We start from the raw sequence: 14,492 nt of genomic DNA, 5'->3' as shown, positions 1-14,492 counted from the left end.
TGCAGTGGATCCCGGGTGTCCCACAACGGGACTCGCTCCTGGACCAGGGTGATAAGGAGTTCATTTTCAATTAGGTCATCCACCCGTTGTGAAACCTAAAAATTAAAGAAAGTCATTAAAGTTTGCTCAATTTACATAAGGAAAAGAAAGAAAAAAGATGCTGAGAAATGGCATGAATTGGAAAGTCAACATACAAAATGATTCCAGAAGAAAAAAGTAAACAAATACGAGTGTAAAGAAAGGAAGATTCAAGAATAATACACTGAGGACAGTCAGCCTTGTATACATACCCGCTGCCGCCTTTCCACCGGACCTTGACTCCGCTGCTCCTGCCCTGTCTAAGCCGCAGTAGAAGAGCTCTAAAAAACAGAAAAAATCAAATTGTCACATGTGTCGATGTGACAGTGAATACTTACCAATCTGACAAGGCAAGTACTCACCTCACTGAGGACATGCTCCACTTCCGACTGTCCTCGCCGAAACTCCTCACCAGATGAAGAATCCAAAGAAGACATTCTGATGCATGTAGAAAGAAAGAAATGGCAGAAATTAGGACATGTAGAGACAGAAAATAGAAAATAAAGGCATTGGCTAGGATATACTCACATTGTTCAGGGTCTTGTTTTCCTCCAAGATGTAGCCTGTCTGTGTCTCGTCTGCTTCAGAGTCTGGTGAGAAGTGACCTGCAACTGTCCACACCCTCCCTTTTATCACCTTGATGGTGGGGGGTGGCTTATCAGTGTCTAGACATGTTTTTCTCAATTGAAACGCATGTGTTCAAAAACGCAACCAAACGCATGTGCAAAAAAACACATGCGTTTACATAAACAGCAATGCGTTTTTTTGTCGCAATCCTTGCGCAATCGACCGCATGCTTTTCCTGGCGGCAAATAGACGCCTCCAGAAATTACTACATGTTGCATTTCCACACCAAGCCGCAAATGACGAGACGACGCATGCGTCGTCAAACGCGGCAAAACGCAAACAAAAAAAACCGAATGCGTTTTTAATGTTAAATATAGGAAAACACGACACAAGTGTTTATATGCGATACAAACGCTGCGGCAACAAACGCAAATGTGAAACCAGCCTAAAAGTGTTCTGTGGAGTGATACTTTTTTCTATCTGGCATCTGATGAATGAGTCTGGGTTTGGTGAATACCAGGAAAACATTACTTGCCTGACTCCATTGTGCCAACTGTGAGGTTTGGTGGAGAAGGAATAGTGCAGGGGCTGTTCTTCAGGGGTTGGTCAAGGCCATTTAGTTCCAATGAAGGGAAATCTTAATTCTTAAGCATATAAGACATTTTGGACAATTTTGTGGGAACAATTTGGTCAAGGCCCTTTTTTGTTCCAGTATGACAGTGCCACTTTATGCATAAAGCAAGGTCCATAAAGGCATGGTTGGATGAGTTTGTGTGGAGCAACTTTATTGGTCGCATAGAGTCCTGACCTTAACCCCAAGCTCATTGAACACATTGTTGATGAAATAGAATGGGGACTGACTTCAAGGTCCTCTCATCCAACATCATTGTCTGACGTCATAAATGCTCTTCTGGATGAATTTGAAAACAATCCCATAGACACTTACAAAATCTTGCTGAAAGCCTTCCTAGAAGAGTGGAAGTTGTTATGGCTGTAAAGTGGGGACCAACTTGATATTAAGGAGGTTGTCCAATTATATTATATTGATGACTAGTGTTGATAAGTATCCTTGCTCATTACTTGAGTTTGCATCGGGTGCTCGGGTACGTACCCAGCATCGCGGGTGCTCAAGTGAAATGATCGCATCCTCCTGTGTGTTTTGTTTATGTGTAACCATGAAACATGCAGGCACGGGGACACGAATATTTCACTTGAGCACTCACGACACTCGGTACGTACCAAAGCACCTGATACAAAGTCGAATAATGAGCATGCTTGCTTATCACTATTGATGACCTATCCTTAAGATTGGTGTTCAACATCTGATCATAGAATCATAGAGTGTTAGAGTTGGAAGGGAGTCCAGGGTCATCATGTCCAACCCCCTGCTCAATGCAGGATTCACTAAACCATCTCAGAAAGATGTCTCCTGCCTCTGAGGAGAGCTCACTACCTCTCGTGGCAGCTTTTTCCAGTCATTGATCACCCACTCTTTCAAAAAGTTTTTTCCAATATCTAATCTGTATCTTCTCCCTTTCAGTTTCCATTGCTTCTCGTGTTTCCATGTGCGCATGAGAAAAAGGATGATCCCGCTACACATCAGTGGAGGTGTGACACTTTTTATGTTTTTATAATTTGCTTAATCATTTTATTATTTTATATTTTTAAATTTTGTTCTTTTTAGTCCCCTGAGGGGACTTAAACCTGCATGTGTAATATATATAAAATCATGGTCTCCTATGGCTGGGCTTCACAGGAGAACCAACTTGCCATTAATGGGGTACTTCAAGAGCCCCCAGCTGCTACAGTAAGTCATCAGTACCCTGAAATTGTGTAATAGGAGGACTGATGGACTCCTGGAATGGTAGCAATTAAGAGTTCAACAATTTTGCTCAGAAACGTAGCTCTGATTGCTGCTGTTACAGGCACATACTAACTGTATTACAACCAGCACTTGCCGGGTATGGTGCAGGTTAAGCGCCTTGAGCCTGCCATACTCTCACACCAGACATTTGTCATACATGCACAGTGGATGTCAGGTAGGGATTAATGTCTGTGAGTTTACAATGAGATGCCTTTAGAGCTCCTGTAGGTAAATGTGCGGGCGTCCTAATACCTTTTGCCAGAAAGTAAACTTCTCCTGCTATAGTAGAAGATTGAACTTAGCAATGAATTCTGCAATTCTAGATGATTGCAAAGCCTTCCAATAAAACACGCTTGATTTCCAGGCCTGGTTAAACTTGCAGAAAATGGCCAGCTGGTGTCTCTCCATTACAGGAGGCTTAGATATATATCCCACAATACAACATGGAACACAAAGTCAGATGACATTGGTAGACTAAATTAACCCCTTAACGATCGGTCTTTTAACGGTGGTAGTTAAGGGTATCTAAATCACAGCGTCGTTAATTAACGGTGCAGTGGAAAAAGTGGATAGCACCCCCCAGAGTCCGATTTTCTCCGGGGTCTCAGCTGCCGGGGGTAGCCGAGACCCCAGACAACATGATTCGGGTTGCTTTTTACGGAACCCGGGGTTGCGATTGCCGTTATTAACCATATAACGGCGACCGCAAAAAAAAAAAGCCCAATTTGCAATTTAATTTCTCTCTCCTCCGATGTGATTGCACATCAGGAGAGAGAAATAGGGTCCCCCGATGCCCCCCGATACTTACCGGTGTCCCTGGGTCCTCCTGCTTCCCCCCACAGCCGCTGGCATCTTCTTATGGTAAGCAAATGGTGGGCGAATGCGCAGTGAACCCGCCGAGATCTGCCGGCCGGCACCTGGCAACAATAGGAAATTTTTTCCTATTGGTTCATTTTGATCACTGTGATAGACCCTATCACAGTGATCAAAATAAAAAAATAGTAAATGAACCCCCCCATTATCACCTCCCTAGATAGGAAAAATAATGAAATAAAAAATATATATTTATTTCCATTTTTCCATTAGGAATAGAGTTGGGCTAAAGTGAGTTGGGCTAGGGTTAGGGTTGGGGCTAAAGTTAGGGTTAGGGTTGGGGTTAAAGTTAGGGTTGGTGCTAAAGTTAGGGTTGGGGCTAAAGTTAGGGTTAGTGTTGCGCTAAAGTTAGGGTTAGGGTTGGGGCTAAAGTTAGGGTTAGGGTTGGGGCTAAAGTGAGGTTGGGGCTAAAGTTATGGTTAGGGTTGGGGTTAAAGTTAGGGTTGGGGCTAAAGTTAGGGTTAGGGTTGGGGCTAAAGTTAGGGTTAGTGTTGCGCTAAAATTAGGGTTAGGGTTGAGGCTAAAGTTAGGGTTAGGGTTGGAGCTAAAGTGAGGTTGGGGCTAAAATTAGGGTTAGGGTTGGGGCTAAAGTTAGGGTTAGGATTGGGGCTAGATTTAGGGTTACGGTTGGGGCTAGAGTTTAGGTTAGGGTTTGGATTACGTTTATGGTTGGGATTAGGGTTAGGGTTGGGACTAGTGTTAGGGATTAGGGTTAGGATTGGGATTAGGGTTGGGATTAGGGTTATGGTTAGGGGTGTGTTGGGGTTCGGGGTGTTTTGGGGTCAGAGCTGTAGTTAGGGTTGGGATTAGGGTTAGGGGTGTGTTGGGGTTAGGGGTGTGGTTAGGGTTGGTATTAGGGGTGTGTTTGGGTTAGGGTTGGAGGTAGAATTGGGGGGTTTCCACTGTTTAGGCACATCAGTGGCTCTCCAAACGCGACATGGTGTTCGATCTCAATTCTGCGTTGAAAAAGTCAAAAGGTGCTCCTTCCCTTCCGAGCTCTGCCGTGCGCCCAGTGGTCTACCCCCACATATTGGGTATCGGCGTACTCAAGACAAATTGGACAACAACTTTTGTGGTCCAATTTCTCCCATGACCATTGTGAAAATAAAAAATTGGGGGCTAAAAAAATCATTTTTGTGGAAAAAAAAATATTTTTATTTTCATGGCTCTGCGTTATAAACTTTAGTGAAACAATTGGGGGTTCAAAGTGCTCACCACAATCTAGATAAGTTCCTTGGGGGGTCTAGTTTCCAAAATGGGGTGACTTGTGGTGGGTTTCCACTGTTTAGCCACATCAGGGGCTCTCCAAAAGCGACATGGCATCCGATCTCAATTCCAGCCAATTCTACACTGAAAAAGTAAAACGCGCTCCTTCCCTTATGAGCTCTGCCATGCGCCCAAACAGCGGTATACCCCCACATATTGGGTATCGGCGTATTCATGACAAATTGCACAACAACTTTGAGGGTCTAATTTCTCCTGTTACCCCTGGGAAAATGAAAAATTGGGGGTAAAAAGATCATTTTTGTGGAAAAAAATATTTTTTTATTTTCATGGCTCTGTGTTATAAACTTCTGTGAAGCACTTGGGGGTTCAAAGTGCTCACCACACATCTAGATAAATTCCTTGGGGGGCTAGTTTCCAAAATGGTGTCACTTGTGCGGGGTTTCCAGTGTTTAGGCACATCAGAGCTCTCCAAATACGACATGGCGCCCGATCTCAATTCCAGCCAATTCTACATTGAAACAGTTAAATGCCGCTCCTTCCCTTCCGAGCTCTGCCATGCGCCTAAACAGTGGTTTACTCCCACATAAGGGGTGTCGGCATATTCAGAACAGATTACACAACAACTTTAGGTGTCTAATTTATCCTGTCACCCTTGTGGAAATACAATATTGGGGGCTAAAAAATAATTTTTGTGGAAAAAATATGATTTTTTATTTTCACAGCTCCGCATTATAAACTTTAATGAAATACTTGGGGGGTTCAAAGTGCTCACCACACATCTAGATTAGTTCCTTGGGGGGTCTAGTTTACATAATGGTGTCACTTGTTGGGGGTTTCCACTGTTTAGGCACATCAGGGGCTCTACACACGAGACATGGCATCCGATCTCAATTCCAGCCAATTTTGCATTGAAAAAGTCAAATGATGCTCCTTCCTTTCCAAGCTCTGCTGTGCGCCCAAATATTGGTTTACCCCCACATATGGGGTATTGGCGTATTCAGAAGAAACTGCACAACAAAAAAAATTGTTTCCAAAATTGTGCTGATGTAAAGTAGACATGTGGGAAATGTTATTTATTATGATGTTTTGAGAAAAAAAAAAAAAATTCCTTTCTTGGCGCTTCCGGAAGACAAGGATAGTTTGAAGGTTGAGATAATTTGCTCAGTACAAAATTTATTAGGACACTTTAATAAGAACAATTTTCTGTGACATATCTCTGATTTAAGGGCATAAAAATTCAAAGTTTGAAAATTGCAAAATTTAAATTTTTTTTGCCATATTTCCGTTTATTTTTCATAAATAAACGCAAGTGATATTGAAGAAATTTTACCACTAACATGAAGTACAATACGTCACGAAAAAACAATCTCAGAATCAGCGGGATCGGTTAAAGCGTTCCAGAATTCTAACCTCATAAAGTGACAGTGGTCAGAATTGTAAAAATTGGCCTGGTCATAAAGCAGCAAATTGGCTTCGTCACTAAGGGGTTAAAAGAAAATGTTATTTCAATTCAACAGTGCTGTATCCTAGAGCAGGTCCACGATGTGAGAAGGTCAGCCTCCGGCTTTCCACATCATACAGGGTGACTCAGACATGAAGGAGTGTGATATTAGTCACTCATAACATTAGCTGTAGTAGTAGCAGTTATCTGCCCCCAATAACAAGTGTCTATAGAGGTGTTTATAGGCTTTCTGGCCGCCAGGGCAAGAATTCAATTTGCCGCTCGCCACCCATAGCACATATGCGATTTACACTTAGCCACGTGTTGACGAGCTGCTCATCCTGATTCTCTCAATGTTCAGTGAAAAACTGAGAGAGGCAGGAAGTAAAGCTCATTCTCACGTGACCATAAGAGTGATACTCGCATATGAGTAATGTGGCCATGTGATGACTGATGGATCCTGCAGAGCTGAATCCTGACAGTGAGTATATTACACGCTTTTAGGATTGGCATGCTTCAGGGCTTCTGATCACATTGCTTACATCACTCTGACCCACCGTTCAAAGCTTCAATTGCATTTGTGACTGAAAGAGTACAATTGTTCATTAAGAGCCGGCGTGTTGCACCTTCTGTGAGCCGGCTGTCAGCTTGACAGCCAACTTAGATAATGGCCGACTACCAGTCCGGGGGACAGCAAAATGCAGCAGCCAGGGAAGACACTTCAGACTTCAGATCTCTGCAAGCTGCACCCGGGACACTTGTGGAGGAGTTAAAGGGAACCTGTCACCTGAATTTGGTGGGACAGGTTTGCGGTCATATGGGCGGGGTTTTCGGGTGTTTGATTCACCCTTTCCTTACCCGCTGGCTGCATGCTGGCCGCAATATTGGATTGAAGTTCATGCTGTGTCCTCCGTAGTACACACCTGCGCAAGGCAATCTTGACTTGCGCATGCGCAGTATGCTTTGTCCAACTGCGGGCAAAGCCGAAAAGCATTAGTTTGCATGCGCCGGCGCACTATGTCCCGGAACACAGCAAAATACTTCCGGGACATAGTGCGCCGGCGCATGCGCACTAATGCTTTTGGCTTTGCCCGCAGTTGGGCAAAGCATACTGCACGTGCGCAAGGCAAGATTGCCTTGCACAGGCCTGTACTACGGAGGACACATCATGAACTTCAATCCAATATTGCGGCCAACATGCAGCCAGCGGGTAAGGAAAGAGTGAATCAAACACCCGAAAACCCCGCCCATATGACCGCAAACCTGTCCTGCCAAATTCAGGTGACAGGTTCCCTTTAATAAATGAAAGCTTAAGTTAATTGCACCTAAAGGAAACTGGACGTCTCCATACCAGGTACATAACATAGCAATGGAACTGCAGTATTTCTATTCCATATCAATAATAATGTGATATCAACACCATCACGAATATACCTGTGATCAATGGACATAACTGCTTCTGGATATCAGAGCCACGATTTTCGACATTAGCAAACCACAGAAATATAACGTTTATAGGAAATATTATAGTCAAGTTTGATGTGTTTAGAATGTTGAAAGTATGCTTGGAATAATGGATGTCATATTATTCAACTAGGAGGTTTCTATGGAAAAATATGACATAAATTAGAATATTGGCCCTGATTCATCAAAATGTTATAGCAGAAATCTGGCTTAAAAATCTTTGATAACGTGCAATTTGAGGTTGTACAATTTTTTTTTCAAGTTGACACCAGTTTTACCGAGCTCCAACTAATTCATGACAAGTTATAGCGTCCCTTGTAGGTGCACAGAGGCACACCCCAACTTTTCAACCGCACCAGCCTCTTAATTAATCCGACTCCAACGCATCCTTCTTCAACACCTATGTCTTTTCATCCATGTTTATGGAATACAATTAGTCATTCTCCTCTCGCCTGACCAGCAGGAGGGTTGGTGTGTGACTGAGACCTTTATAATATCTCATCTAGAAATACTCATTGTCAGACCCCAGAAGGACAATGTGTATTGTAGATCTGTCCTAATTTCTGGGATATCTCTGCAAAGAATCACTATCCTCAAATTGTAAGCACTTTCTTCATTTACCCCTTTTTGCTTTATATGATTTTTTTTACTTTATGTATGTGTTTTTAATATCTCATTTTTGTACCTTTTTATGCACTGTACCTTTTTTGTATATTAAACCTAAAATTGATTAAGTTTGTTCCTTGCTGCTCTAAATGCACCCTGAAGAGGGGAAGTATAGTTGTGTTACCCTGTGGATAGCAAAGTACAAGAAGTGTAGTTGTCTGGTGCTGAGGAAAGCTTTGTGGGGTGTGTGCTATACCCAGTGCAGGCATCTTGTTGCCCTCGTAAAATGGCGGGTGGTGGTTGCATAAAGTGTGGTGTGGATGCATGGACAGGTGGCGGGGTGCGCTTAGTTATGGTCAGCCTATTCCAATAGATGAGTGGACGAGTGGGTGTGAGAAGCGGAGCTCCCTTCATAGTCACACCTAGCGGGTGATTGGCGTTCAGGCCAATAGGAGTAAATACAATAGGTATACAGCATCTTGTGTACCCCATGAATTATGTGCCTTGTCTTAGGGCTGTCCCCTGATTCTTATGCAGAGCTTTTTATTTTGCCAGGTTTTACATCTCCTCATTCAGAGCACATGAACATGTTCAGCATGTAGACATGAATACTATGGCAAGTGCTAGTCAGAACCATACATTTGCAAGGTGACATTACTTACTGGGGCTCGCCCATCGGCCTCCATTCAACATAATGGTATAAGTTTTGAACATTCTTTAACCATTCCCGTAATACATCTGTGGTGTTATCAATATTGTGATCCGTTCCTGCCCTAAAACAAACAAAATAAATAATGAAATTGTTGCAAGTTCTGAAATGATTTATAATTTCTTTCCAATTCTCTAATAGTATACACAGTACTGATACCATACCCCTGGGGTCTGTAACCTGCCCAGCTGGTAACTGGCTGCAAAGGTCCCAGGAGTCATGGAAAAGCAATAAAGATCTCTGCAAAAGCTTCTACATACAGCTCCTGTACATGAAAATGATTATCCTCCATGTTTCACAGTTTATCCCAACAATGAGTCAGTTTCTAACTATTCTGCCAGCATTTATACAATTTTTGAGGCGGTCACATTTCTGCAGATTGTGTTAGTATTTCTAGCACACAGTCCGGTACATCTGCTCACCAGCGCTACCGCCAGGTGTTCCCATGCACTCACCGCTGTATCCTGAATTCTGAAAATGCTGTTTAAGTTTAATTGCTTAAAGGGGATTTCCAGGCTCCACGGTGAATGTCCATGGATGAACTTTTCTATTAAACTGTCTTGTTGGTAAACTCAAATCTACCCTAGCAGGTGGATTAACCCTTACTCCAGGATTAAAGGGGTTTGTCTGAGATCCACATAAACTTCTGCAGTCACTCTGACTACTCTCTCCAGACAGCTCTGTTGTCAGCTTAAGCGGTTGTCACGTGACAGCTCATGTACAATTTGCATACTTTCGGTCATGTGCCGACCAACTAAATTTTCCTGCTTTTTTCAATGTTCTCAACCGAAAGAAGCAGATGAGAAGCTAGACCGCACGTAACCACAACTATGCAAAATTCTCATGTGACGACCACTCAAGCTGTCAACAGAGCGCAATCTTGACAGTGTTGATATTGTATGCTGTCAAGATTCAGCAGTTAGCAATTGTGGAGATATGGAGGAGGTCAGCGTGTGCTCTAGCCTACTAGCCGGGACCTGAATAGACCAGGGCTTATCCCACTGAACGCCCGCTTTCCTTTTACCATGGGCATTATACTACTCAGACAACACAGGGTGAGTGTAAAACTATGTTGAAACACTTTATTGAACTACAAGGCAGACAATAGCACATAGAACAGTCCCAGCAAACTGCTCAAGATGGTGAAAAAATACAGAGTCTCACTCTTTTGCTGACTTGCCGGGGTAAAAGCAGCTGCGAATTCCAGTGTCGACTACCCCCACCTGTGGAACGCACAGTAGAAGGTATCGACAAGCTTAAGAAGCTGACAGTCTATTGAGGTATGAAGCCAGGTGACCGGAGGGTCACCCTAACATTTCCATGGAGCCAGGTGACCGCTGGGTCCCAATCTTGGCTTTCCCAAACATATCCATTGTGCCAGGATGACCGGTGGGTCCAAATCCTGGCTTCCCCAAATGTATCCATTGGTTCAGTGATGATCAATGGAACAGATCTGTATTCTTTTATCCAGGCAGTGGTCCCATAAGCTGGCATCCTGTAGAATGTCAAATCTGTGTCCCTCATGATTAAGCCAAGTTGTCCTGGTTGCTGCTGTAGAGTGTTCCTGGCTGTGATTTTGTAAAGAGTCTCTGGTTCTTTGGATCTCTTGTTACAGAGGCATATACCCTTTATATTGTTCATAACTTTAGTCCTTCAAGCAATCATCCAGAGGTCAAGAGGAAAGTGTGATGAGATTAACTCACATTGTTTGAGTATTTAATCAATTTGCATAGTTTTTATCCTGTTTTGCAAGTCCACAAACCATAGGGTCCCACACAATGGTCAATCAACATATTATCAAACATCCAGTGTTCAATAACCCTGCATCACTGTCTTGCAAAGGTATCAGACATTAAGCTGTAGGAGCTGATATAAGAGGCAAATGTCAGCCATTCAAAAATATCAAAATCAACATTTAAGACTCATATGACAACAGTCTATGGTTCTTGACCAACTGAAGAACAAACACAAATTCAAAAGTCAACGTAAAGATAACAGTTTTTGCCTCCTGGATTACTGAAAATAGACTTCTGGATAATTAAGATTAATTGCTGCGAAAGGTCGCCCTTCACCATTTACTAATCTAATGAAAACATTTTGTTTCAACCACTAATATTCATGACTAATAGAAACATACATATGTAAAAACATTATATCTCCAGTCCTAATGTTTGACTCATTCATGAGCACATACAGAACATCTGAGATGACTAGTCTCGTGATCAGTAATCCCTGTGACCAGCATCTTTAACCCTAGCCCCAGCCCATCTGAGGCAGCTGCCGGGCACTGCTCTGTCATATAAGAGTGATCACATGTAATACATGGATGTGCTGGGCCTCAGAACAAGAGATGTTGTTTGTCAGTGGCTCTCCACTCTAACCTCTACAATCAGAACTACCTTTTTTGCTTAGGTTGCAAAGATGTATTTTTTCATTAAAATGAACTTGTTCTTACATAAGAAATGTATGGGAAAGCATGGTCTTTCTTGCCTTATCAAAGACAACCAGTTATGGTGCCCATACTAGCCAGCTACTGACCCAATTCTCTTGCTGTTACTTGCCACATATGCAGCTTCAGTGGGCTGTTCCTCTTTAGAAGGATCTTGTGCTATAGGTTCAGGAACTGTTATGGTCTGGTGATTAAGGAGCGACATGCGACTAGCTCTGAGCAGGTGGTAACTATACCGACCGCAGTTCCTAATCTTAACACAGACACTAGCAGTAGCCGTGGGATGTTCCTGTCACTCCCTGGACACCTCGTCACAGCCGGAGAACTAGCTACCCCTAAAGGTAGAAACAGGAAAGCTATCTTGCCTCAGAGAAAATCCCCAAAGGATAGGACAGCCCCCCACCAATTATGACTGTGAGAGGAGAAGGAAATGACATACGTAGTATGAAACAAGATTTAGCAAAGGAGGCCACTACTAGCTAGACAGAATTAGTACAGAACAGAAAACTGTGCGGTCAGTAATAAAAACTAGAAAAAGTCCACCGCAGAGAAATGCAAAAATCTCCACACCTGACTAAAGGTGTGGAGGGCAAACTCTGCTGCCCAGAGCTTCCAGCTTAGCTAAATAGATCCATACTGATAAGCTGGACAAATGAGCAAAACATAGAAAATGCCAAACAACAAAGTCCACAACAAGTGAACTGCAAAAAGACAAGCAAGGACTTAGCTTTGCTGAAATGGTCAGAGTGGCAGGGAAATCCTCAGAGAGCCATGACTCCAAGCTCAACAATTTACAACTGGCATTGAATTAGGAATAAGGCCAGACTAATATAGCCGAGCCAGAAAGACGATCAGTGAGAACAGATGCTGATGCTAAATCCAAGAAGCAGCCATACCACTCAAAACCACAGGAGGGAGCCCAAGAGCAGAATTCACAAAAATGCTACTTATAACCACCGGAGGGAGCCCAAGAGCGGAATTCACAACAAGGAACTTCCTTTTTCTAATTTTCCAGAATTCCACTTGCTATTGTCCAATGGTTTGCTATTCCTGAATTGAAAGTCCACCTCTGTTGCACAATGTATATACAGTACATAGACACTATGAAATTGGGTACTCTGCTAAAAATGGGAACAAAGACCCTCACATTTTAATGGCGAAGTGTGACTTCCCATCTGTCAACAAAAAGTGGCCTTTTTCAGATGAGACCCTAATCTAAAGGCCTAGGCTTCAAATTAATTGGGGGAGAGTAAGATTTACTGTAATTATAAACATTCTTGGAAAGACATATGGATAAGAGGCTTAGGACCTTCGAGCTTAAGTATAGCTGCATCCTATTCCCCCCAAAGCATTTGAGACAGGCACAGAGAAAGGCGAGTCTGGAGTTTGTGGCTAGCATTTTACCTGGGACAACAAAACGCTCATTATCAATATTCAAGCCAAAAAAATAATTTGGACAATTTTATTTTTACTTCAAGTTGAGCAGTTATATATTGTAACAGCTGCAGAAATCTCACTGGCAGGGCTTGGGAAGACATCATGCTATTAGTCATTTTATGAGAAAATGCTCTGTGATATGCAAAGACATGCAATTGTTTCTTCTTTTTCCAAGTATATAAATTCTACATCAGAAGCACAGTGACGTAGTGATCACTGTGGCCTCCGGCACTAGAGATGAAGGTTTTCAACATCTGCATGGAGTTTGTATGTTCTCCTTGTGAACATGTGAGTTTCCGCTGCATATTCCAGCTTCCTCTCGGCTCTAAAAACACATTGGCTTTCTATGAACTATGCCTAGAGTGTATATATGATCGAATGCCTGAGACAAGGAAATTAGACTGTAAGCCACACTGCAGACTGAGACTGATAAGCAAGAAGTAAGAATACCTTCTCTGTTCACTGCACTGGCCTATGTCTGACCTACAGGGACAACAAAAATCAGGAGTACCATTCACTATCATTTTTACACTTTTAGATTCTTCGTGCTTTATAGACTTCTGTCCAATATCTTTAACTGGATGACAAATATCTTGCTCAACAAAATGTACTATTACATAAAGCTGTCAGGATAAGGGTTTGCATCACATATGTATCTGCAGGTCATACCATGTGACACAGGTTGGTGGCACACTATGTCATCATCTAGAATGGGGCTCAATAGGGTAAAGCAGTCAAAATGAGCATTAATGAATATCATTTCTAAAGGATTGAGGGTTAAACTATTAGTGTTACTATTTACAACAATGATTTCAACTTCATATAACAAGAAAACGGGCACCTATCAGATAATTTAATGTGGCTGAACACTAGGTGACTGAGCTGAGGTGCGGACATACCTCCGTGACTACTCATTATAGTCACCTTGTTCCTGGCCCCATTGTAAAGCATTTTATTCTGAAATGATAAGAGCATTTCATAGAGAACATACATTTTTTATAACGGATCCTGTTCCAGACTGATGTTGCTCATGATTCGGGCAGCATAAATCGTTTGAAAAGTTGCCTTTAAAGAGGCTCTATCACCAGATTTCAAAACACAATAGATCTCTTAAACCTGAAGAGGTCAAAGTACTTAATCTGAAACTTCACATCAAAATGGCAAAATAATTCTGATTTTAAAAAGGTCATCCAGGTTTGGGGTTCAATTAAAAAGTCACTCTATGTGACTGCCTACTTGTGGATCCTCACAGCCCGCACTGCATGCTGTTAGAATGTCTGCATACCTGCACCGGGAGTGAGCGATCATGTGACCGTAAGTATATGATTTGTATACTACACATTCCGACTAAACATATCCGTATATATGAGTGAGTGCTATGTGCCATGTGCACTTACACACCTTCGCTGTTATCAATGAGTTATTAATGGTTGCCTGAGGAATGATCTGAATGTGCTTGGGCATGAAAATTGTAAAGATCTGCTGCTGGTAGCTCCTTTGCAATTGCCAACCAATGAAGACATAGATGTGATCAATGAGGGACAAGACCAAAGGTGCTGCAGGTCACGGTAGCACAAGAAATATACGACCTGATATTGTTGTGTTGAAGAACGGATCTTGGAACACTTGGAGAAATGTCTGTACCTTTGGTTCCATGAACAAATCATTCATGCAGGGGTGCATTCGTGCACTATTATTCGTGTACTTTTTTTTCAAAGTATATTTTTTTCTAAGTATGACACAGTTATAACATGGCAGAATATAACAAGCATCTCTC

General features: G+C 42.4%; 1 protein-coding gene across 1 annotated transcript in view; it reads right to left on the bottom strand.

Annotated features, from left to right (window-relative positions):
• Window positions 1-14,492, bottom strand: part of COLGALT2 (collagen beta(1-O)galactosyltransferase 2) — a 248,408-nt gene that overhangs the window by 154,767 nt on the left and 79,149 nt on the right. Inside the window, exon 2 of the mRNA XM_077278788.1 lies at window positions 8,783-8,893. Coding sequence (XP_077134903.1) covers window positions 8,783-8,893 — 111 coding nt within the window. The remainder of the gene's footprint in view (window positions 1-8,782; window positions 8,894-14,492) is intronic.

This window comes from Ranitomeya variabilis, chromosome 8 (assembly GCF_051348905.1).
Source record: "Ranitomeya variabilis isolate aRanVar5 chromosome 8, aRanVar5.hap1, whole genome shotgun sequence".
NCBI classification, from domain to species: domain Eukaryota; kingdom Metazoa; phylum Chordata; class Amphibia; order Anura; family Dendrobatidae; genus Ranitomeya; species Ranitomeya variabilis.
The sequence above is the reverse complement of the archived record's forward strand: the minus strand, read 5'-3'. Positions and strand labels throughout refer to the sequence as shown.